The sequence below is a fragment of the Pleurodeles waltl genome, chromosome 7 (genome assembly GCF_031143425.1).
Source record: "Pleurodeles waltl isolate 20211129_DDA chromosome 7, aPleWal1.hap1.20221129, whole genome shotgun sequence".
Lineage (NCBI taxonomy): Eukaryota > Metazoa > Chordata > Amphibia > Caudata > Salamandridae > Pleurodeles > Pleurodeles waltl.
The window spans coordinates 695,659,984-695,686,549 of NC_090446.1; the positions used below are offsets into that span (position 1 = coordinate 695,659,984).

At 43.7% G+C, this 26,566-nt stretch overlaps 1 protein-coding gene across 2 annotated transcripts in view; it reads right to left on the reverse strand.

Moving 5' to 3' along the window:
* Positions 1–13,766, reverse strand: part of ARHGAP26 (Rho GTPase activating protein 26) — a 1,945,875-nt gene extending 1,932,109 nt beyond the window's left edge. The window contains exon 1 of one of the 2 annotated variants that reach the window (XM_069244698.1): positions 12,544–13,766. In XM_069244698.1, the coding sequence (XP_069100799.1) occupies positions 12,544–12,697 (154 nt within the window). In that variant the 5' untranslated portion in view covers positions 12,698–13,766. The remainder of the gene's footprint in view (positions 1–12,543) is intronic. The other variant, XM_069244699.1, reaches the window with a different exon arrangement.
* Positions 13,767–26,566: the final 12,800 nt, after the last annotated feature.

A 26,566-nucleotide genomic window follows, 5' to 3' on the forward strand; every position in this document is an offset into this window, starting at 1 on the left:
AACTGCGCCTAGGTCCCAGTCTACTGCGACCAGTAAGTATCATTGGAGCTGTGTGTTTTTTAACACTGGCTCTACTTAAAAAAAAAAAAAAAAATCATATCTCTGGTTCAACCTATTGGATTTTTGGCATGTTGGTGTAATTTTGTTTATTAAATTGCACTATATTGTTCTAATTTGGTTTGAGATTTTTATACTTTTGCATTTTTACTTTATTACTGTTTTGGTACTGCATTACACATTCTCCTAAGTTAGAGGTTACAAACTTTTTAATGCTAACCCCCAGTGGGGGAAAACAAATATTCCCCTCCGCTCAACATTTTTCACACTTATTCTGTTCAATTGGCAAGGTTTAAATATGTCTAGACTTATTTAACCATTGCAGTTAAGTTTTGTTACGGTTTTAAAAGTACACTCAAATACATGATGCCAAACATACTATTCTAGTCAGCCAGGCCTTACTATCTTGTAAAAGTATTCAGTGTGATTACTAGAAGTAGGGGTGGTGGGTTTGGGGAGTATTTGGAGTCCCTTCCCTTTTGACACGTCACTCCCAGCTTGGATATAAATTACAAAACATGTTAGTGATGACCCATTACAAAATGGTTTACTGCTGCTCATTTTTTTCAGCTTAAAACAAAGCCCTGTTATCCGCATAATGCTTCTTCTGGCTAGAGCCTGGCGCCCACCCTGTAATCACTTGAACCCACCAAGGGAGGCCCAACCCCCACTTTTAAGACACCTACCCTAAGTAATGTCTGTCTACTCAGTGCCATGGGTAAGAGGGGGTGAGCTCAGGTTAATTTAGTGACTGGGGTTTCAACCTGACAAGGGTTGTTGCTGTTCTTCAGGTTGGTAGTCACCCCTCACCCCCACAAAAATAATGCAGTTTATTACAGCTATCATGCCATCATCACCTACAAGAAATTACATTAAAAGTTGTTGAACTCCAGTAAATTTGAGATTTGTTTATTAATGTGGGGGGAAATAAATCATGTAGCAATAATGTGCAACTGGAAATGTATGAAAGCCTGAGGCAACAAAGTGATTAGCACTTCTTAGCCAAGGTGAATTCCTGCAAGCGGTGGTCTTTCCATCGTTTTATGCTTTTCTGTGCCATTACAAAAGGGAACCAACCAAGTGAAGTCAACCATAACCCCTGGCGCAGACTTGCAGTGCAGGAAGATGGGCTAATCTATAAGCAGCTCCACCAAAACATACACATCCTTGGAACAATGGCACAGATTTTACAGCATTTGAGCAGTCATTGTCATCCCTAACATTTTTAGTTCTGGTGTTGGCCATGATCTTTTATTTTTACTAAAATTAAATGTAGTAGTATACTTACTCATCAGCTCTTTCAGCCAGCACTTTTCAGACACCGATCTTTTGTTTCAATCCCATTGTTCTTCTGCTCAATACAGCATAGGCGAATGGGTCAGCCAACTTCAGCCATTGGCTAACTTCACTCTCAGTGACTAAATAATACTTTTGCTTTTAGGCACAGTTTTTTTTTTTTTTTTTTTTTTTTTTAATATTGGCATGTGCCTGGCTGCTCTCTCAGGAATAAAGTTTTACAACAAACAGGGCAAACTAAACACGCAATAACAACGCGAAAAGCTGGAAGTTTATGCAAGACCCATTGGCTTTGCCAATGTTTTTTTACCTCACTGTGTGCAGGAATATCTGTAGGAGGTCAGAAAAACTTTCTAATAATCAAGCTATGCTGGCCGCCTACTGAAAGGGGCAGACTGTGGAAGTTGGCCTCCTCATCAAATAAAGACTAGGTCACGGTCTGCACTGAGAGGACAGCTGGTCCAGCTTCTAACTTAGTTTCACTACAAGAAGAGCATGATTGCCATCAGGCTTCATTAACCAGGTACACAGCCTACCAAGAAATCACAGTGCTCACCCATGCTAGGACTCTTTTAGAAAATGTCTAATGTGTGATGTCTAGAACTTTGTAGAGCAAAGTACCAGCCAGCTGGATTTGTAAGCTGACAAGATTTGCAGTTCATTTAAAAGATAAATACCACAGTACATCTTGTTATAAAAATTTGCTAACAACCTTAAGTAACCTCGCTGACAGTGTTTCACTCAATACATACAATGCAACTTTAGGTAGGGTGTAAGGAAAACTTCATCAAAAAAGTATTGGTCCAGAAATGTTAAGGCCTTCTGAGTGAGATCAATTCTTATTAATATATTAGTGGCATAGAAGTTAGCATATGAGGATTAATTAACCTACATTTAAAGGCCTAAGAGAGAAAACAACATGAGTTGTAAGGTGTGCACGCTAGAGTTATGGTGAACCACGTGGCAACCACTCATATTGTGCAGCACATTTTAAATAAAATACTAATGTGAACATTGAAAGTACTAAATATATATGAATTTATCCTACTTATATTGAATTAGATTAATTTTATCATTGCAAGTTACATGTTTCCATAAATCAATTTGCTTTACATATTTGATATGCATTGTAATGTGTGCAACAGGTTTAGTAATGTATTAATGTGTATTAAGGCTTCTTAGCTTGACTAGGCTTGAAAGGATTCATTTTGCAGTATTAATGGAAAATCACTTGTTTATTCTGTCCCCTCTGACCTGGATTCTTTTCCTAGGCTGTTAATGTGAAAGTTGAATGTCCTACTGTATAGTAGGAAAGAGACAGGTTTTATAAATAACAATGTAGCTGTCGAACAGGACAGGAAATGTGTAGTTTGCGTGTGAAAGGTATTGGTTTAGTTTATTGTATGCCGTGAGAAAGGATCTCAAGTAACAATTAGAGAATGTAATATTTTGTTAGTAACATGTGAAATCATTCGATAATGCACTTTTGCTGAGAAGATTTTTAAAAGTAAGAGAATTTGATGATGCCATCTGCAGTGATTGGATGCTCAATCTGACGTCTGAAATAAACACACCTAAAGGACCAATGAATAGACTGTGCATATTTTAATTAGTGAAGAACTTTGTAAATATTCTCAGTTCTTGTTAGGTCTTGTCGAAGTCAGTCTGTCTTGAGAGAGTTGTCAGTTCGTCTTGTCCCCAACTTCGATGCTGCTTAGAACTCTGTTGTCACACTCCTACTCTAAGTCCCGTGATGAGTTTTCTCGTCAACTGCCCTCTTCTATTATGTGGCTCAGTACTAACAAGGCCTATTAATTCTGAACTGATGATCTGTGCTACGTGCAGCCTTTGTTCTGCACTGTCCGATGCTGTTGTCAACTGATGCCGGAAGAAGATGACTGTCCTGTCTGAAGAACGACTACTGTCTGCTGTTCCATGAGGAGAGGTATAACTAAATGTGGTTTCTTGTTTCCTTTTCAGTTAGTTACTTCCATCAGCATATTTGTATAGCTGGTTGTCTTAGTTAGATATTTTTCCAAAATATTTTTGTCTTTCTTTTATTTTGCTTTGGCACATGAAAGTCCAAATTCGTGTTAGTGATAGGAATGGCCCAGCTTAGAAATCTGAAATTGAATGTTAAACTGTATTTTGATGATTTACTGATGTCACCATCACCTTCTTTGAATTCTAACTATAACAGTAATAATGTGCATATCATATTGTTGTTAATCTACATTATTCTTTTAGAGTGTCTAAAAGTATTGATGTTTAGCAGGTTAAATCTCTTCAGACGTTTTGGTCAACCTATGGTTTTCATGTATGTTTATAATTTAGTTTTGCACACCATTTATGCGACATTGATTTTGGGATTCTAATAAAGTTCTGAAACTTTATTCAGTTTGGAGTTTGATTTAGTGTTTAAATTGTGTCTGGTGTTTAGTGTTGTTTGTGATATAATTTCATTGATTTATGATTAAATGATTCTGACTAATACACTCTTCACTTAAGTCCAAAGGTTCAGTCGACCTTGTGGGCGCGTCTGGTTTATCTTTAATTTATAAGGGGATGCGTTAGAAGTTCAATGGACCTTTTGACTGCATTTAAGAAGTTCACACCCTAAGCCCAATACATCATAATTATTGTCAAACAAACTGTAAAACCCTTTGGAGTCAGTAACTTAAAACGCACCATGACCCATTAGGCCATGAATAACCACACCTTTTGTATAAGTTAGAAAATGAGTTTCCCTAGATTAACAATGCTAGTATCACATAAATTAGTTGCAAAACCATATTGTATATGTATAGAAACAACACCGGTTGACCAAATCTTCTAAAGAATCTCAATTTGATTAAAGCATTAATAACTAATCCCTCTAAACTCAGAGTACAAATCAACAATGAAAGCAACTGCGCAATGGAAATACCATATATTTGGATTTCCGCAACTGAGTAACATCAATAGCAGATTCGTTTGATGGAAGAAACCTCACTATCCTCAGATTAGATATAGCATGTTTGGGCTTCATGCAAAGCGTTTTAGTCAACATGAATTTGGAAAACATCTAACTATGGCTGTATCAAAAGCAGCAGTTTGTAACCAGAAACAAAGACAAATTTGAAACAAGGACCATCAGCATTGGTTATACCTCTCCTCATGGATCAGCAAGCTGCAATTATCTTCGTCAGTTGCACATCAATTCGATAAACATCAGCAACCGGAAAGTGAACGGGAAATGGTTCATAATCAGGGACTCTAAGCTCTCCGAACCATTTGAAAGCAATGTCTAAGGAGTCAGCATTCAGCATCAGAAGCTTTAAGAAAAAAAACTAACAATCGAAATTCTCCAAGTAAGAGAATTTAAAGGCAAGTACACCTCATTGGTGAAGAAAGACAAAAAAAAAAAAAATTAAAATAAATAAAAAATAAAAAAAAATCGAGAGAATAGGGCTCACACCTCTCGGTGCGGTCATGTTAAGTTAAAAATCGTCTAAAACACTTCCCACGTTGCCATTGGTCAAAGAATCATACATTAGCCATTAGTCCAATAAAATTAGTAATGCGAATCTAAAATATAACTAAACATTCTTTCACACATTGATGATTGGCTCGTGTTCTCCTGCGCACATAGTCAGGACTTGTCAGGAAACATTTTAGTCACTTCAGTCAGTGCATCCATTGTTAGCTCCTGGGAACATCGCTTTCTCTCAAGTTAACATTTGTAATAGTTTGAAAACAACAGGTTTCTACAAGCATTTCCTCACGAGAAGGTTAATACATTTGCTACTGCTACAATTTGGTCAACCTTCAGTTAGAACAATACATCTTTATTTTTTCTAAACATGAAATCATACTTTTATTCAGACATTGCGTTTTAATACGAGGCTGTGCAATACTTTGGCCAAGACCTCGCTAACTTAAGGCCTATAGTTAATTAAGCAAGTGCATAGCATTTAATCGCTAATATGGCACATTACTGCAAAATTAGCATTCATATATCTTCTGAATAAACATTAAAACACCTTTAGTAAAAAATGACATATTACATGAGGGCCACTCAAGTGGGCACATTTTCGAGTTGCATATTATTTGTCTATGTTAATTCAAATCCTAGGCAGATTCATAATTCAAGATACATGAAATATTTATTAATAAAATTCAGCTTTCACAACCTCTACAGGTGAGACTGGTGATGGTGTCTCACCAGCTTTCTTGTGGTTTCTGAGGCTGGAAAAAGACTTCCGTGGACGTGTTAGCACTACTGCACCATGGAAGGTCGTTGTCCCAAAAAAATGGCTTGACTATGACAGGGTTTATAATCCTATCTTGCCAAAACTTTATAATAAAAGAGAATGGTCTAAATATACGTTTTTGCATGATCTATGGTACCTTACTGCAGAACATTATGCACTTACCAAGAGGAAATCTATTCCTGTTCTCTTGCCTTCTCTCTAGCCCCACTAAAAAGATTAAACCACTGCCACACAGTGTGTGACAATGTCTAAACCCTGAAGTGCTTTACACAAAGAGCAATAATGGAGAGAGCAGAGACACACTGCGGCTCAGCTTTCAGAAGACTGAAGAAGGGCTACAGAACATTGTAGGACTGAAGAGAGTGAGACAGGGCAAAGACAGGAGAAAGATTGTGTACACTGCCTAGGAAGCACACTCTGTCAATTAGGTAACAATTTCTTAAGGAGTAGAAGTCCATTTAACAGGTTGGTGACTAGTGGACCTGCAGCACTGGTTGTGCCACCCACATTAGTAGCCCTATAAACATGGCTCAGACCTGCCACTGCAGTGTCTGTGTGTGCAGTTTTAAACTGGCAATTCGACTTGCCAAGTGTACCCACTTGCCAGGCCTAAACACTCCCTTTTACTACATGTCAGGTACCCCTAAGATAGGCCCTAGGTAGCCCCAGAGGCAGGGTGCAGTGTATGTTAATGTAGGACATATATTAGTGTGTTTTATATGCCCTAATAGTGAAATACTGCCAAATTCGGTTTTCACTGTGCAAGGCCTATCTTTCTCATAGGTTAAAATGGGGGCTGCCCTTAAATATCCATAAAGCACAGAGTACCCTTGAGAGCAGATTCAAATATGGAGTTTAGGGTCTCTGAACTCACAATTTCAAAATACATCTTTAATTGAAGTTGGTTTTTAATTTGTCTGTTTGAAAATGCCACTTTTAGGAAGTAGGCATTTTCTTGCTTAAACCATTATGTGACTCTGCCTGTTTGTGGATTATCTGTCTGGGTCAGTTTGACAGTTGGGCTGTTTTGCACCTCTCTAGACAGTGACACAAAGGGTGCAGGGGTGTAGCCTGCATATCCTGATGAGCCGTCTGAGCTAGAGGGGAGGGTGGAGTTGTCATTCACACCTGAAAGGACTGTGCCTGCCCTCACACAATGCAGTCTCCGACCCCATGGTGTGTGTCTGGGGCCTGGACAAGGAAGGATCTGTCAAACACTTGAGAATTTGCTTTGAAGTTTGCCAAATTCAAAGGCAGAAAGGGGTATAAGAGGAAGATCCAAAACCCCAGACTTTTAGAATCTTTCTGGAATCAAGAGGAACCTTTGTCAAGGAGATGAGCTGAAGAGCTCTAGGAGGAGTACTGTCCCTTTGCTGTGTTGCTTTGCTGGACTGGCCTGCAGTTGCTGCTTCTGCCTTAAAAGAGTGCAAAGGGTGAACTTTGCTGTGTGTCCTGCTTGAGAAAGTTCTCCATGGGCTTGGAGTAGAGCTTGCCTCCTGCTGGAAGTCCCAGGGACACCAAAGACTTCAGTTTCCTCAACCTGCAGCACTGGGAACTGTGTGTTTTGTGCTGCTCAAGAGGAGAAACCACTGAGACGACGTCAACAAGGCCACTGGCCTGCACTGACCTGCTGACGCCACATGGAGTCGCATTGCCCCGCTTCGCACCGCAACCCTGGTATTACCGATGCAGTCGGATGACTTCACAGAGCCACTGCTCGCACCGCGGCCTGTGGTCCCCGCACACTGGCATCGCCTGCTCACACTGCAGGCTGGGTATCCCCGACGCCGCCGCTCCTGCTGACACCGGCACTGCTGCCTGCACCGTGGCCTGTGGATACTGCTCGTGAGGTACACGAAGCACTGTCCCGCACTGCAGCCCCAGTCCATCGATGCCGTCATCAATGACTCCAGTGTCACCAGACATCCCGCCGCACCGTGGCCTGTGGACACCTCTTGGGAGGGTCACGAAGCACTGCCCCGTCCCGCACCGCTGGCTTAGGCCTACCGACAACAGCGCTTCAGAAACGACAACGCCAATGCCTTTACTGTGACCTGGAGACACCACACGTCGCACTGCCCCGCTTTACACCACAGCCCTGGTCTCACCGACGCCACTGGACGCAGTCACCGAGCCGCTGTCTGCACTTTGACCTGTGGGCACCTCATGTCACATCGTTCTGCTTTGCAACGCATTACCGACGCCATCCACTCCAGTGCTCCTGACTTCATCAGCCCAGACTTCGATCCGCAATACATGTGACTTCAAGGGCCCGACGACTCCTGTACCGACTCTGGAACCGACACAGACACACCGCTCTCCGGAGCTCACTGCAAGAATCACAGTGCCCTACAAATCCAATGTACTGTTTGCGGGTCTTCCCGACACTGTAGCTGTCCCGTGACACTGCGGCCGGCCTGAACTGTTGGTTTTGTTGCTCATGACGCCGTGATAGCCCCAGGTGGACCTATTGACCTCAAGGAACTGTATTTGAGTATATTTGTATTGTAGTATTTATAAAGCGCATTCCGGCCGTGTCATTGAAGCGCTGGAGCGAGAACAGTAAGTGTCAAAGAAAAACATCAGGAGGCAAAAAAAGAAATTGAGGGAAAAGCCAGGTTTTTACCAGCCTCCTGAAGGTCAAGAAATTTTGCTCTTTCCTTATATCCAAAATAAGCGAATACCAGTATTTAGCCGCAACACCCCTAAAGGCTTTATCTCCCCATCTAGCTCTTCGAGTGCGAAAAACATGTATCAAATGGGCTTCTTTTGATCAGAGTTGCCAATTCGGTATATCCCAGGGTAACCTTGAGGACAGATAAGTCTGCTCCACCTCCATGTACAGACTTAAAAGTTAGACATAGAGTTTTGGATATAATCCACTTTGTGACCGGTAACCAATGAAGAATTCATAGTTTTATTACTGTATTTTTATCATATTTGGTCTTGTTTTATATAGATAAATATTGGCAATTTTTCTAAAACTGGTGTGGTGTCCTTTTGTAGTGTTTTCACTGTGTTACTGTGTGTTTTGTGCACTTGGCTTTACACATTGCTTCTGAGATAAGCCTGACTGCTCGTGCCAAGCTAACAAGGGGGTGAGCAAGGGTTATCTGAGCAGGTATATCCCTTATTCTGACTAGAGTTAGAGTTCCTACTTGGACAGGGGTCAAACCGACTGCCAACTAGTGACCCCATTTCTAACAAGCTACATACAGGTATTCAGAGCAAGAAGGTGGCAAGCTATGATCACACCACTGGCAGCAATTCCAAAAGGACGATGCACTCACAAACAGAACACACCATGCTGAATAAAGAAAGGCAAATGCCAGTGCAGTAAGGCTGAGCCTGTGCACTTCGAAAATGTAGAGTACTTGCTGAATCAAAAAAAACAATAAAACAGGTATTTTCTTTAACACTATACCTCAAGCAGAGTGGCTGAACAGCCTGGCCCAAAAAAAGTAAGTAAACAAATGGTTATTTTAGAACTGTAGGCAACTAGACAGTGTGGGGCTGTCCATAAAGGTGGACGAGACGACCCATTTAAAGGAGGGGGGGGGGGGAGAAATCGGGCAGTGCTCACTCTGCCCATGCTTTAATAAGTATAAGATCAAATGAAACCCACATCTGTGCTGCAGGACAGAGAGAACTAGTCAAGGTAACATGCATACTGTACAACACCAGCCACTCCTCCAAAGTGCGAGGTTAACATTCCCACACACGGCAGAGAAAGGACTGAACTGCAAACAGTATGATGGGCATCCTACTGCACAAAGGAACATCGTAAGGAATACATCACAGCCTAGTGGACACTGCAGCGCACAATGTCGTATGTGGAGCCACCTGTTGGGCATATGTCAAAATGTAGCGCTCAGCATATCGCTTATCTCTATAGTGCACCACATTCCACGTTTATAGCATATACTGCAGGCCGCATGAAGTAGTATACAGAACAAGTTAACTTTATATTATGTTCATAAGACGAAGGAGACTCATATCAATCTAATAGCACCAACAACATCAAAAAAAAAATATATAAATATAATCTCAAAGGGCAGCCACAACAGCGGTCTTATTTTTGGCACATGCATCTAGAAAAATCCAGTGTTTTATGACCACCACATGGCTATAGAGTTGGGGAAAGAAATGCACCCAATAACTGCATGATGTAGCAAGCCGAGGGCCACTTACCAATGTATTATGGGAGTAGGTGGGGCTTCAGCTCATGAAGTGAAGGATCCTTCTACACATAGAATGATACACCCTAAAGTTCAAAGAGCTTAAGTGCATAATACATTTCATGCACTTATAAGGTGCAAAGGCCAGTGATAATCTATACAGCTACCAAGCTTGGGCTGTTAATAAGAACCTATTGTTCAGTAAGGTAATTGACTAGGTGAACACTAGAGAGTTAGCCAAAGTGGTCAATGATATATGAAAACACCAAAGATCTCGCCAATAGAATAATGAGGAATTTTAAAAACTGGCAAGTAACTTTAATGTTTTGTGTGTGAAATGAAAACGTGATCTGTATCCTAAATGGTACTGATATACCCTGAAGATCTGGGCCAAAAGAGGTAAAGGTCCGCACAAACGATTTATCAAATACAGTCAAGCTTTAGATGAGCGTACATAGAATGCCTTAGACTATTGAGGCGAGGCATTAGGGGACTATCAGAGAGTTGAGATCAAAAGTTTATCTGTACTGTAACATTCTCCATAGATGGCACTGGAAAAATTGGGCATAATGGGCCTCACTACTAATGATGCTACCCCTCTTTAAATTGTGATATACTGCATATTGTGTGGGCCTGCGCAGAACTTCAAAGCTACTGGCTAGACGCATGGCTTAGACAAGGTCTCTGGCGGTACCTATTCCATTAAATATAAAGGCTACAGTCTTGCATGAGGCATCGGCAAATCCAGAAGTTATGGACTGAGGAAACAATGTCTTGTGTTGGTGTGTGCAACAGCTAAAATCTGCATTTGAGACTACAGAAATTGGATAAACGCCCTAAGACTGAGACCTGTTTGCAAGAAACGTACCAGATGACATCATACGAACAGATTATCTATGGACTCAATGACAAGTATGGTAAATTCAAAGAGGCGTGGGGCACTTTTCTGACCGACCAGAACATTTGACAATGCACCCTCGCTAGCTCTACATCAGTTTACTATACTCAGGGACTGAAAGAAGGTACACCCTGAACACCAAGCAGAGAGTAATATGTCAACAGTGTGTTGCTCTTCTCATCTTTGTTATTTTTAGTTTGCTATATATGCTACATATAATCCTAGCACTGAGGTTTTCGAAATACTTAAAAATGGACAGTCACACATGAAGAACCTTCGGACTATCTCACAACCTAGATGTTTATGAAGAAAGACCATTCCCACCGAGAGCATAACAGAACCTGTCAATTAAATCCCTTATTGTAGCACTGTAACAAAGTCCAGGTTTGTCGAAGGCAAATGTTGTGATATTATTGTACGTTTCTTTTCCTGCAATAAAAAAAATGGTTACATTAAAAAAAAAAAAAAAAAAATAAGGGAGTTTATATTTGTATTGGGAATTTGCCCAATGACATCAATGGTTTAGTGATGGATTGATAACAGCATTACAAGTTTAGCTGTGCACCCAAAACATGACCAGTAGCATTAGAATATCAAAGGAGCAGGTGCACACAAGACATAGTAGCAGTTACGTCCAGGTTTTAGAAGTTCTCAGAGACTTGACTTAGAACATTCTTGGTCTAGATATGCATTTCACAATTACAGACTAGCATCAAGAGGTTGTGTGTGTATTATACACAGAGCCAGTACACCTTAGAGCTTAAGCACGCACTGAAGACATGGCCAGTAAGATGAAATGTACTAGCTAAGAGTTGATCCATTGTGTTAAGGGTCTAGGCACGGATATGAATATTAAAAATAGCATTAAGGATTTAAGTTTAAATGTGTGATTGAAACATATGATTCAACAATAGAGAAACACGCATAGCTCTAAACTGAAGATCTAATATTTTTTGGAAGTTTAAGGATGAGGTTGAGGCTTCACCAACACCGAGAATAGTTGTGATCACAATCGAGATCCAACTACTAGAGTCGTGGATTTAGATGCAAACTTGAGAAATGGTCAATAGCAGCTACAGTTTATGTAAATGTTCCAAATTAGGCATCCGGGCTGTGCATGCACCTATGAGACAAAGACCACATTAAGTCAGATCAGCAAGCTCTTTATTTGCTACCTGTAGAATTCAGTGCCAAACTGAAGAGACCCTTTGAACTGCACACTAAGCATACTGAGACAAAGCCCCTGGTTACGTTCAAATTATAGCATGTCACTACACTCCATCAGAAGCCTGCATTCTTCATCAGCGCCTATGATTAAAAACATACGTTCAAGAGACTTAAAATGACTGACAATTTTTAGGAGTCCAGGACCAAAAACTGTGGAGCAAACTAAGCCACTTAGTCCCTTCAAAGACAATCGAGTGAATCTGGTTGAGAAAACATCTTAAACCTGAACTGGTTAGACAAGATTTCAATTAATGCAAAGGTCCTTATGGGAGAATTCATACAATACTAGATCTGAATTCGTACTAGTATCTCGCTGGACTGTGAATCACCCTCTTTGTTTTTGTCTATATATTACAGGGTTTTACAAAAGTTCTAAATAAATAAAATTATGTACTGCAAACTTCACAAAAGTATCAATGAATTGTGTGGTGCTAACAAGGCCAACAGTTGAAAAAAATGCAGGTGTACACTAGAAACTGCCCAACATGAACATTTGAGGACTACACTACAGGCGTGTACAGGCTGAGTTGTGCATTCTGACAAGGTGCCTGACTGGCCTGAGGATGAGCAAGGACTAATCCCTCACTTACCCTACATACTCCTTAGCATCCCACAACATAACCCCATCACTCACTTTTCAAGGCCGCCACCAGCGACTTGCCATCCTTGATCAACTCCTTGATGAACTTGTTGGTCTTGTCCAATTCGCTTTCATGGGATTTAAGGCACTCCCTGAACTGCGGGCTGTCCAAGCAGCAGTCACTGAACTCCAACGCCGGTAACCCCATGGTGCAACACTCCAGGCCACTGTAAAGATGCCAATGGCTGCTCAGCTGCACGACAACACCAAGGGGACGCACTGGTGATGAACAGGTTAACGCCTCCACAGCAAAGTACCACGTCAGAGAGTTAGCAATGATGGACAGATCCACTGCACACTATCCGTGGCGGATAAACACCACAACCACACACCAGTATTAAATAGAACAACTCCTTCCACAGTAGGCAGATCCAATACCCAGCAAATCCACAACAAGATGCCAGTGATGAACAAGTCACCTGTGCAGCACTCCCACTGCACGGGGAAAAAGTACCTGAATCCACTACTGGGTAACGCGGCTGGGCAGGTGCACTGCAAGGTTGGACGGCTTCAATGTCCCACTGCAACGTACCAATGAGCAACTGGTCCGCTACTGGACACATCCATTGTAAATTTCAATGTGGATTTCAGTCCACCAATGCAGAACGATACCACTAATTGTCGGTCTTCAGGGCAGTCATGCGGCAAGATTCCAGTTGTGGGCAGGTCCAGAGCACCACAGACCACACCACGGGGCTGCACCACGCGCGAATCCAGATCCGCCGACCCGACGCACTGCAAGGTGTAAAAGGCAAGGGAACTATAACTCCCGCAGCATTGCAGAGCTTACACGCATTGCAGAGCTTACCTTTGAGGAACAGCACGCACTGCCGGGTAGCACTAGTTCAGAAGCACTGCACCCCCTTCACAGGGTGAAAGAGACGTAGCAGCTTGAAACTGCCGATGGGGGCGTGCGTTGCCTGACACGGGCGAAAGAAAGTCACAGCTCGGGTGCAGCTAATCAAGCTGGAAGGCGAGCACACATTCCGATTAAACCCCGTCGCCACTGGCGTTTCTCGAGGCGTCCTTTGCCACCTCCTGCAGCTCTAGTGCCGCGAGCCTTCCGTAATGCGCGCGCTGCTCCGGCCCCTAGCAGGCTGTCCTACAGACGCGCGCGGAGTGCTCCCTGCAGGAATTCTGATTGGCCGTCAGGGCAGACTGAACTTTTCCTCACAGCTGAAGCATACACTACCCGGATGACGTCAACCCATATGACCGTGCTGCATCCAGGAGCCGGCACCTTCAGTTCCCCAATTGGTCAGCATTTTTGTTTGTAACTTCAGGCTGCTCAGTCTTCTCAGCCAATCGCCCATGTGAAGGGCGTGGTTAGCTGTAGGCGGGGCACACGGTGTCAAAAGTTGACATCGGGCGGAGCTAAACACATCCGAATCTTAACCCTTTCGCTGCCAGGCCTTTTCCCCCCTCAGGTGCCAGGCCTTTTTTTTTGGCTTTTTTGGGGCAGTTTGCGCTTAGGCCCTCATAACTTTTTGTCCACATAAGCTACCCTCGCCAAATTTGCGTCCTTTTTTTCCAACATCCTAGGGATTCTAGAGGTACCCAGAGTTTGTGGGTTCCCCTGAAGGAGACCAAGAAATTAGCCAAAATACAGCGAAAATTTCGTTTTCTTTTGTAAAAAAACGAATGCAGAGGAAGACTTGTGTATTTTTCCCTGAAAAAAGGCATCAACAAAAGGGTTTGCAGTGCTAAAATCACCATTTTCCCAGCTTTCAGGAACAGGCAAACTTGAATCAGAAACCCCAATTGTCAACACAATTTTGGCATTTTACTGGGACATACCCCATTTTTACTATTTTTTGTGCTTTCAGGCTCCTTCCATTTAGTGAAAGAAATGGGTGTGAAACCAATGTTGGATCCCGGAAAGGTAAACATTTCTGGAAAGTAGACAAAATTCTGAATTCAGCAACAAGTAATTTGTGTAGATCCTACAAGGGTTTCCTACAGAAAATAACAGCTGGAATGAAAAAATATTGAAATTGAGGTGAAAAAAACAGCAATTGTTCTCCACGTTTTACTCTGTAACTTTTTCCTGCGATGTCAGATTTTTGAAAGCAATATACCGTTACGTCTGCTGGACTCTTCTAGTTGCGGGGATATATATGGCTTGTTGGTTCACCAAGAACCCTTGGTACCCAGAGCCAATAAATGAACTGCACCTTCCAATGGGTTTTCATTCTATACCGGGTATACAGCAATTCATTTGCTGAAATATAAAGAGTGAAAAATAGGTATCAAGAAAACCTTTGTATTTCCAAAATGAGCACAAGGTAAGGTGTTGAGAAGCAGTGGTTATTTGCACACCCCTGAATTACAAGGTGCCCATACTAGCATGTGAATTTCAGAGAATTGCTCAAAATTGATGTCTTTTTTACACACTGTCTTACATTTGGAAGAAAAAATGTAGAGAAAGACAAGGGGCAATAACACTTGTTTTGCTATTTTGTGTTCCCCCAAGTCTCCCGATAAAAATGGTATCTCACTTGCGTGGGTAGGCCTAATGCTCGCGACAGGAAACGCAACATGGACACATCACATTTTTGGATTGAAATCTGACGCGTTTTGTTGCAAATTGCCTAGCTGTAGATTTTGGCCTCGAGCTCACTTGGCACCTAGGGAAACCTACCAAACCTGCGCATTCCAAAAACTAGACAGCTAGGGGAATCCAAGGGGGGTGACTTGTGGGGCTCGCACCAGGTTCTGTTACCCAGAATCCTTTGCAAACCTCAACACTTGCCCCCAAAAAATACTTTTCCCTCACATTTCGGTGACAGAAAGTTCTGGAATCTGACAGGAGCCACTAATTTCCTTACAACCAGCATTCCCCCAAGTCTCCCGATAAAAATGGTAGCTCACTTGTATGGGCAGGCCTAGCGCCCACGACAGGCAATGCCCCAAAACACAACATGGACACATCACATTTTCCCAAAGAAAACAGATTTGTTTTTTGCAAAGTGCCTAGCTATGGATTTTGGCCTTTAGCTCAGCCGGCACCTAGGGAAACATACCAAACCTGCACATTTTCAAAAACTAGACACCTAGGGTAATCCGGGATGGGGTGATTTGTGGGGCTCTCACCAGGTTCTGTTACCCAGAATTCTTTGGAAACCTCAACATTTGGCCCAAAAAAACATTTTCCTCACATTTCGGCCACAGAAAGTTCTGGAATCTAAGAGGAGCCACAAATTTCCTTCCACCCAGCATTCCCCCAAGTCTCCCGATAAAAATGGTACCTTACTTGTGTGGGTAGGCCTAGCACCCGCAACAGGAAATGCCCCAAAACACAACATGGACACATAAAATTTTCCCAAAGAAAACCGAACTGTTTTTTGCAAAGTGCCTAGCTGTGGATTTTGGCCTGTAGCTCAGCCGGCACCTAGGGAAACCTACCAAACCTGTGCATTTTTTAAAACTAGACACCTAGGGGAATCCTAGATGGGGTGACTTTTGGGGCTTTCACCAGGTTCTGTTGCCCAGACTCCTTTGCAAACCTTAAAATTTGGCAAAAAAAACTCTTTTTCCCTCTCATTTCGGTGACAGAAAATTCTGGAATCTAAGAGGAGCCACAAATTTCTTTCCACCCAGCGTTCCCCCAAGTCTCCCGATAAAAATGGTACCTCACTTGTGTGGGTCGGTCTAGCGCCCACGACAGGCAATGCCCCAAAACACAACGTGGACACATCACATTTAACCAAAGAAAACAGAGCTGTTTTTTTGCAAAGTGCATAGCTGTGGATTTTGGCCTCTAGCTCAGCCGGCACCTAGGGAAACATACCAAACCTATGCATTTTAGAAAACTAGACAACTAGGGTAATCCAAGATGTGGTGACTTATGGGGCTCTCACCAGGTTCTGTTACCCAGAATCCCTTGCAAACCTCCACATTTGGCCCAAAAAAACACTTTTTCCTCTCATTTCAGTGGCAGAAATTTCTGGAATCTGAGAGGTGCCACAAACTTCCTTCCACCCAGCGTTCCCCCGAGTCTCCTGATAAAAATGGTACCTTACTTGTGTGGGTAGGCCTAGCACCCGTGATAGGAAATGCCCCCAAACAGAACGTGGAGGCATCACATTTTCCCAAAGAAAACAGAGCTGTTTTTTGCAAAGTGCCTAGCTGTGGAGTTTGGCCTGTAGCTCAGCCGGCACCTAGGGAAACCTACCCAACCTGCGCATTTTTGAAAACTAGACACCTAGGGGAATCCAAGATGGGGTGACTTGTGGAGCTCTCACCAGGTTCTTTTACCAAGACTCCTTTGCAAACCTCAAAATATGGCCAAAAAAAACACTTTTTCCTCACATTTCGGTGACAGAAAGTTCTGGTATCTGATAGGAGCTACAAATTTCCTGCCACCCATCGTTACCCCAAGTCTCCCGATAAAATGGTACCTCACTTGTGTCGGTAGGCCTAGCGCCGGCGACAGGAAATGCCCTAAAACACAATGTGGACACATCACAATTTCCCAAAGAAAACAGATCTGTTTTCTGCAAAGTGTCTAGCTGTGGATGTTGGCCTCTAACTCAGCCGGCACCTAGGGAAACCTAGCAAACCTGCACATTTTTGAAAACTACACACCTAGGAGAATCCATGATGGGGTGACTTGTGGGGCTCTCACCAGGTTCCAGAATCCCTTGCAAACCTCAAAATTTGGCCAAAATAACACTTTTTCCTCTCATTTTGGTGACAGAAAGTTCTGGAATCTGAGAGGACCCACAAATTTCCTTCCACCCAGCGTTCCCCTAAGTCTCCCAATAAAAATGGTACCTGACTTGTGTGGGTAGGCCTTACGCCCGCGACAGGGAATGCCCCAAAACACAACGTGGACACATCACATTTTCCCACAGAAAACAGAGCTGTTTTTTGCAAAGTGCCTAGCTCTGGATTTTGCCCTCTAGCTCAGCCGGCACCTAGGGAAACCTAGCAAGCCTGTGCATTTCTGAAAAGTAGCCACCTAGGGGAATCCAAGATGGGGTGACTTTTGAGGCTCTCACCAGGTCCTGTTACCCCGAATCCTTTGCAAACCTCAACATTTGGCCCCAAAAATACTTTTTCCTCACATTTCAGTGACAGAAAGTTCTCTAATCTAAGAGGAGGCACAAATTTCCTTCCACCGAGCGTTCCTCCAAGTCTCCCGATACAAATGGTACCTCACTTGTGTGGGTAGGGCCAGTGCTCGCAACAGGAAATGCCACAAAACACTATCTGGACACATCAAGATGATCAAACACAAAACTACCTGTTTTTGCGGGGTAGAGGGGGCACCTGCGTTTTTGGTCCTGGGCTCAGCAGCCATCTAGGGAAACCTACCAAACCCAGACATTTCTGAAAACTAGACACCCGAGGTAGTCCAGGGAGGTGTGACTTGCGTGGATCCCCCAATGTTTTCTTACTCTGAATCCTCAGCAAACCTCAAATTTAGCTAAAAAATAAAAATTTCCCACATTTCTGTGTGGGATCACCACCCCGGAACAAATTTCCTCCCACCCAACGTTCCCCTCAGTCTCTCAGTAAAAATTATACCTCACTTGTGTAGGTGGGCCAAGTGCCTGTGTTCAGGGAAGAGCCAAAAAGATGTTGAAATTGAGGGGGAACCAAAGCGGATCCAAAAGGGCAGTTTGAAAAAAAACATTCTTAGGCTGACAAGTGTAGAATAACTTTTTTTCGGTATAGATGAGACAATGTTGGGAGGTAGGAATTTTGTGGATTCCTACAGATTCCGAAAGGTTCCATCACAAAAATGTGGGAAAAATGTATGATTTCCAGCAAAGTTGGAGGTTTGTAGGGCATTGTGGGTAAGAAAATGGTGTGGGGTGCATGTGAAGAACACAACCCTGAAATCAAACGGATGTTTAGTTTTCAGATGTTTCTAGGTCTTGTGGATTTTTCTACATGGCAGCGTCCCAAAGTAAAAAAAGTGCAGCCCTCACCATTCCAAGTGGGACGATTTTGAGAGTTACCAAGCTCTCATGGCCCAATTGTAAAACCAATACCCAAAATAATCAAATGTCCTCTTGCTTGCTGTGGGATAAGATGTTTTAGTGTGCGGGGGAGAGCTGAAAGACTGTTACCCCCTTCATTTGTGGTGGGGGCATAACCAGGCCCATACCGGTTGGTAGCCACCACCCCACTATTTTTTTATTTTTTTTAATTCCCTGGCATCTAGTAGACTTTCTGCCCCCCGGGGTGTGGATCAGAGATAATTGCCCAACCTGCCCACTGGTGGCCAGAACAACTTTGGCCCCATTTATTTGGGTGGGGGTATGGCCATCCCCCCACCCTCTTATTTTGGAAAGAAAATCTTCCCTGGTCTCTGGTTGGCTTCCTGCCCCCCTTGGGGGAAGATGGGCCTTCTAAAAACAGGCCGATCTGCCCCCAAGGGGGGCAGAAATGGCCAACAGTAATGTGCCCCCATGGGGAGTGACCTTTGCCCAAGGGGCTTCCCCAAAACAAAACACACACATACACACACACCAATCCCTGGTGTCTAGTGGTTTATGTCCCCCTTGGGGGCAGATTGGCCTAACAAAAATAAGCCTAAATACAATGTGCCCCCGAGGGGCGCGATTCTTGCCTGAGGAGTCGCTCCCCATACATAAAGACATAAAGTAAATAGAAAAATACATATATCCCTGGTGTCTAGAGGTTTCTGCCCCCCCTGGAGCAGATCAGCCTAATTGTATTAGGTCGATCTGTCTCCAGGGGGAAAGAAAAGGCCTACAAATATTTTGCCCCCCCCCCCCCCCGGGGAGCGGCCCTTGCCCAAGGAGCCGCTCCCCTTATGCTTAAGTATACAAAAAATAAAAATTCCCTGGTGTCTAGTGGTTTCTGCCCCCGGGGGGGACAGAAATGGCCTAAAAATAATTTGGCCCCCAGGGTGCGACCCTTGTCTAAGGGGTCGTTCCACACATATATAGAAAAAAAATATATATATCCCTGGTGTCCAGGGTTTTTTTGCCACCCCGGGGGCAGATTGGCCTAATTATATTAGGCTGATCTGCCACCAGAGGGGGCATAAATGGCTTAAAATAATTTGGCCCCCTTGGGAGCAGCCCTAGCCCAAGGGGCCGCTCCCTTTATGAGCAAGTATGATTTAAAAAAAAAAAATCCCTGGTGTCTAGTGTTTTCTGCCCCCGGGGGGCAGAAATGGGCTAAAAATAATTCCCTCCCCCCCCCCCCCGGGGAGCGACCTTTGCCTAAGGGGTTGCTCCCCACATATAAAAAATAAATAAATAAACAAAACAAAAATGATCCCTGGTGTCTAGGGGCTTTCTGCCCTCCATGGGGGCAGAAATGGCCTAAAAATAATTTGGCCCTCTGGGAGCGCCTTTTGCCCAAGGGGCCGCTCCCCTTATGCATAAGGATTGATAAAAAAAAATTGCCTGGTGTCTAGTGGTTTCTGCCCCCCCTGGTGCAGATTGTCCTAATTATATTAGGCTGATCTGCCCCCAGGGGGGGCAGAAATGGCCTAAAAATAATTTGGCCCCAGAGAGCGACCCTTGTTTAAGGGGTCGCTCCCCACACATAAAAAAATAAAAATAAACAAAAAAAAAATATCCCTGGTGTCTAGGGGTTTTCTGCCCCCACCAGGGGCAGAAATGGCCTAAAAATCATTTAGCCCCCGGGGAGCAGCCCTTATCCAAGGGGCCGCTCCCCTTATTGAAATATACACAAAAATCCCTGGTGTCTAGTGGGCATTTCTGCTGCCTGATAGCATCGCGATTGGGCAGCAGAAATACTTCGAGAGTCATGAAAGGAAAAGTCTTTCCCTTCCTTTCATATCTCTCCCGCCCCACTTCCTGGTCGGAAGAGAAATGCTTTTGCTTTTCGCTTCCGGGATCGCGCTGGAAGCATGCATCCAGCGCGATCCGAGGTGACCACTAATGAGGTCAGCGCACAATTTGCACGCTGACGTCATCAGATGTCACGGGAGGGGTGGGGGAGTTGGTGGTGGAAGGTGAAGCGATTCCCCTTCCATCCCCGACTGGGGGTGTGGAAGGGAGGCCCACAGGGGGAGTGCTAGTGCTCCCCCCGTGGGCTGGGATGCAGGACGAGCTTGTCTCGTCCCAGCACACGTAAACCGTGTGCCAGGACGAGACCAGCTCGCCCCAGGCACCCAGGGGTTAAAGGAGCAATGCAGATTCGAATGTTTTTGATCCCTGCATTTTTTTCTCAGACCTGGACTCTCAGATTCCACTGATCAACTGAGTACCCACGTGGAGTCCCACTTATTCACTTTGCCTCCAATAGCCAGAGAGTCATAGCTATCAGCACTCTGAAGCAATCAAATCTTAAAACATCATGCTCTGCTAAATCCAGCGGTCGAAGTGCAAGAAAAAAAAGTATGGGAACGGTAACAAGTGAAACTTGGGGGGGAGTTCGTGAGAATAGAGGGATGGTCAAAGACAAGGCTAAACAAGTATTTGCAATGCAATGGGTCTCGCATTTGCCTGAGTCAGAGCTACTGGCCTTGTAAATTCATAACTGGAGTTTTTTGCCACAAAAAGTGGTCAGCCCTGCCTCATCATTTGGTCTTTTTCTGCCACTTAATTCCAGTGGCCCTTATGAGAGCTGAAATTATTACTAAATAAATATTTCATGTATTCTGTATTTTGAATCTGCATAGAAAATGAATTAACATAGAAATAATGTGCAATTAAAAAATGTGCCCACTTGAATGGCTGTCACTACTATGTAATGTTTTACTAAAAACATAGTTATGTTTATTCAGAACATATGAATGTGAAATTTGTAGTAGTGTGTTATACTTACGATTAAATGCTGTGTATTTTGCTTAAATAAACTGTAGGCCTCAAGTTAGCGAGGTCTAGGCTGTAGTAATGCATTGCCTTATACTAGAAATCCAATGTCAGAATAAAATATGATCTTGTGTTTAATGAATAATAAAGAAGTATTGTTCTAACTGAAGGTTGACCAAATCATATTAGTAGCAAAATGTTTCCTTGTGAGGAAATGTGTGTAGAAAACCTGAATATTCTAAACTGTTACAAATTGTTAACTCGAAGTGTGAGAAAGCGATGTTCCCAGGAACTAACAATGGATGTACTGACGGAAGGATGGAAGGATATTACAATTGGTTCTTGACGAGTCTAACGATGTGCATAGAAGAAGAGGAGCCAGTCATCAACATATGAAAGACTGTGTAGTTATAGCTTAGATTTGAAATCCTACTTTTTATTGGACTAATGGCTATCGCATGATTCTTTGACCATTGGCAATGTGGGACAATTTTAAGTTCACCGGACCGCACTAAAGGTTCTTGTTCACTTTCTCATTTTCTTCTTGTGCTCAATGCTAGTGCTCACCCTTTCACTCAATGCTCAGAGCTCGTTGCACCTTTAATTCTCTTACTTAGAGAATTTAGATCTTTAACTTTAATTTGCTTCGATTTCTGATGCTAAATGCAGCCTATTCTAGACATTTCTTTCTAATGGTTCGGAGAGCTCAGAGTCCCCGATTTTGAACCATTACCCCTTTATATGTCCCGTTGCCAATGCTGATCGACCTGATGTCTGCCTGATGAATATTATCACAGCTTACTGATCCATAAGGAAAGGTATAATCAAATTACTGTCATTATTGTTGATTTGTCTTTTGTTTCTAGGTACCAACTGCTGCTTTTGATAGAGCCATAGTTAAATGTTTTCCAAATTCATTTTGGTTAAATCCTTTTGCATCAAGCCCAAACATGCTGATGTTAATCTGAAGTTAGTGAGGTTTCCTCCTTCCAACTAAATTGCTATTTGATGTTACTCAGTTGCTGAATTCAACTGTATGCCATCTCCATTGCGCAATTACTCTTATTATTGGTTTTTACTTTGGCTTTAGAGGGATTAGTTATCAATGCTTTAGTCAAGTTGAGATTCTTCAGAAGATTCAGTCCACCAGTGTTGTTTATATATTTATATCATATGGCTTTGAAATTCCTTTACGTGATACTAACATTGTTAATCTAGGGAAATAAACATCCTAACTTATATAAAAGGTGTGGTTATTTGTGACAAAATGGGTCAAGGTGTGTGAAAGTTACTGACTCCAAAGAATTTTATTGTTGAGATTGATGTTATTTATGATAAGCATGGATTTAGGTTGTGAACATCTTAAACAAGTCAAAAGGTCTATCGAACCTCTAATGCGTCATCTTATCAGCTATCATTAATAAGCCAAATAAGGTCTGACGCACCCTCAGAAATGGTAGCAGTGTAGGATGGCTTATCTCTTTAAGAGCACATCCTTAAGTATGGTCCATGGTTAGTCTTAAGAGATCACCATAAGGTCCCTGTAGGAGGCGGGCCTGGCTTGTAGTGGGTACCAGAGGTACTTACACCTGGTGCCAGGTCCAGTTATCCCTTATTAGTGTAGAAGAGGTGTTTCTAGCAGCTTAGGCTGATAGAAGGTAGCTATGGCAAAGCAGCTTAGGCTGAACTAGGAGACATGTAAAGCTCCTACTATACCACTGGTGTCATATGCACAATATCATAAGAAAACACAATACACAGATATACTAAAAATAAAGGTACTTTATTTTTATGACAATATGCCAAAAGTATCTCAGTGAGTACCCTCAGTATGAGGATGAGAAATATACACAAGATATATGTACACAAACCAAAATTATGCAGATAATAGCAAAAGGAAGTAATGCAAGCAATGTAAAGTTACAGTAGATTGCAATAGGAGCACATAGGAATAGGGGCAACACAAACCATATACTCCAAAAGTGGAATGCGAACCACGAATGGACCACAAACCTATGTGAGCTTGTAGAAGGTCGCTGTGGCTGTAAGAAAACAGTGAGGGTTAGAAAAATAGCCCACCCCAAGACCCTGAAAGGTAGGTGTAAAGTGCACCTACTACCCCCAGAGAGCACAGAAGTCGTGATAGGGGGATTCTGCAGGAAGAACAAACACCAGCAATGCAACAACAGTGGATTTCCGGACCTGAGTACCTGTAAGACAAGGGGACCAAGTCCAAGAGTCGCAACAGTGTCAAGAGTGGGCAGGAGCCCAAGAAATGCCAGCTGAGGGTGCAAGGAAGCTGCCACCTGTTGGAAGAAGCTTGGTGTTCTGCAAGAACAAAGAAGACTAGGAACTTCCCCTTTGGAGGATCGATGTCCCACATCGTGAAAAAGCTTGCAGAGGTGTTCCCACGCAGAAAGACTGCAAACAAGCCTTGCTAGCTGCAAGGATCGCGGTTAGGGTTTTTGGATGCTGCTGTGGCCCAGGAGGGACCAGGATGTCGCCACTTGGATGAGGAGACAGAGGGGGCACCCAGCAAGTCACGGAGCCCTCACAGAAGCAGGCAGCACCCGCAGAAGTACCTGAACAGGCACTAAGAAGAAAAGTGAACCGGAGTCCACCCGAAGTCACAAAAGGGAGTCCCAGGACGCCGGAGGACAACTCAGAAGGTTGTGCACTGCAGGTTAGAGTGTCGGGGACCCAGACTTGGCTGTGCACAAAGGAAATCCTGGAAGAGTGCACAGGAGCCGGAGCAGCTGCAAATCACGTGGTACCCAGCAATGCAGTATAGCGTGGGGAGGCAAGGACTTACCTCTACCAAACTTGGACTGAAGAGTCACTGGACTGTGGGAGTCACTTGGACAGAGTTGCTGAGTTCCAGGGACCACGCTCGTTGTGCTGAGAGGGGACCCAGAGGACCGGTGATGCAGTCTTTTGTTGCCTTTAGTTGCAGGGGGAGGATTCCGTCGACCCACTGGAGATTTCTTCAGAGCTCCTGGTGCAGAGCGGAGGCAGGCTACCCCCAGAGTATGCACCACCTGGAAACAGTCGAGAAAGCCGGCAGGATGAAGCGATACAAGGTTGCTAGTAGTCGTCTTGCTACTTTGTTGCGGTTTTGCAGGCGTCCTGAGCAGTCAGCGGTCGATCCTTTGGCCGAAGGTGAAGAGGGAGATGCAGAGGAACTCTGGTGAGCTTTTGCATTTGTTATCTGAAGAATTCCCCAAAGCGGAGACCCTAAATAGCCAGAAAAGGAGGTTTGGCTACCAAGGAAGGAGGATTGGCTACCAAGAGAGGTAAGATCCTATCAGAAGGAGCCTCTGATGTCACCTGCTGGCACTGGCCACTCAGAGCAGTCCAGTGTGCCACAGACACCTCTGTTTCTGAGGTACTGGGTTTTTCAGAACCGGTACTGATCCGGTAACCCATCGGTGCCAGGGTACACCCAAAGACCTCGGGTACTTTCCTGATTCAGACTACAGAAACTCAGAGTCTTCTAGGTGAAGTCAAAGATCGAATTTATTGGCTGCAACCAATTGACAGGCGTCCTAGAAGTACAACAGCACGACTTGTATGTTCTCAGGAGACTGTGTTTCAATGCAAAGTCAGGTTTCCTTATATACAGTTTTTTAAGCTTCAGGCAAACATTCTTGACATTTTGGTTGGTCATTCACATGTTTTCACTACAAAGGAAAAAACAGTGTCATGATGAAACCTTATATTTCATGTCATCCAACCCATAATAAATTACCCGGCAAGGCCTAGAATTTCACATCAGATAAGTGTGGACCCCCAATAAAAACGGGCACCTCCCCCTCGTAAAGTAAGAAGAAGAAAAGAGCAGGTGCAGGTGTGAGCAAGTTAGGCAGGGTGTGTGAGCGATAATAAGGGTTTTATGGCCTGGTGTGCCTTGATGCTATCTGATTCGGCCACTGGGAGAGGGACTGACCAAACAGGTTTGGCCTGAGGCAATGGTTCCAGCTTGCCCAGGTCAGAGAAAAGTCAATCAAGGTGTACGTGTCCTTGGAATCAAATCTGACTGTATTATAAGCCTATGTGAGGGCAACTTTTAAAATGGCTGTTGTGTATAAAATGGGAGCCACGAGTGCAGGACGAAAATGGCGATTTCGAGGTGAAAACGCTGCTGGAATTGAGCGAAAATGCTCATGCTTAGTGTACTAGTCATTATCGGTCTTTTGATACTAAAATCGTACTGCTGTGGCAAAGCAGATTACATGGGTCCAGAATTTTTAGAGCCACAAACCCTCCTTTTGCCCTACATAGGCAATAAACCTATTCTCATGCTAATCTGAGTCCAGGTCTATGTTTCTAAAGTCGTTGAGATGTTGCTGTAACATCATCCTAGTATTTAGCTCGTCTCTTGGTGCAGGTTTCCTTATGCATGATGTAACACAGAGGCCACATATCGCAGGAGCACACTGCACGCATAGACAGAACAGGAAAAGAATGGCCAAGATCATCCCAATGACCATCAGAATCTTCCATCCCCATGCTGATATCAGTTCCCAGAGCCATCCCATTAATGACCAATCTCCTTTATCTAAATGAATAGATTCGGAAATTCTATGCAGTTTGGAGATGGCCTGGTATACTGTTGGAGCGTTATCTGGGACAAAAACACAGCAACTCGACTGGATCAATGTACATACTCCACCCCGGTCTGCAAGTATGACATCTAATGCGACCCTGTTCTGAAGGGTCATAAGACGATCCGACTGGAGCTCAGCAGTCAAGTTACCAAGGGCACCAGCGGTTTCAGCCACAGTGGATTCAACCACTCTTATCAATTGCCTTATACTCCTGCTGTTACTTATTTGTCCCCAGAACGGCAGAAAACCCTTTACGAAGTCCCCAAATTCTTGTCCTGCAGTGTCTTCTTCACTGAAGACGCCTCTAACTATCCTTGTCTTGTGGTAATCTGCCGCTGCTGTGTAGGTAGGGGGCAACAGGAACGAAACGAAGCATGTGCCCGAAAAGTCAGGGGGCAACCATGTAAAGGCTCTATCATGGCAGATGAAATAGGTACCCTTAGCTGCCAAAAGCGGAGGGGAGGTCTGAGATGCGAAGACATATGTCTCAGTGCAGACGCTTTCCCCTAGCTGAGCTCTGGGATTCTTGCCAGTACCTTGCAGACACAGGTGACCCTGATGGGGTACAACCCAAATCAGGGAAGATATCTTAGCTTGCTGTTTCTCATTCATTGTGGCTTCATATCCGGTCATGTTCCATCC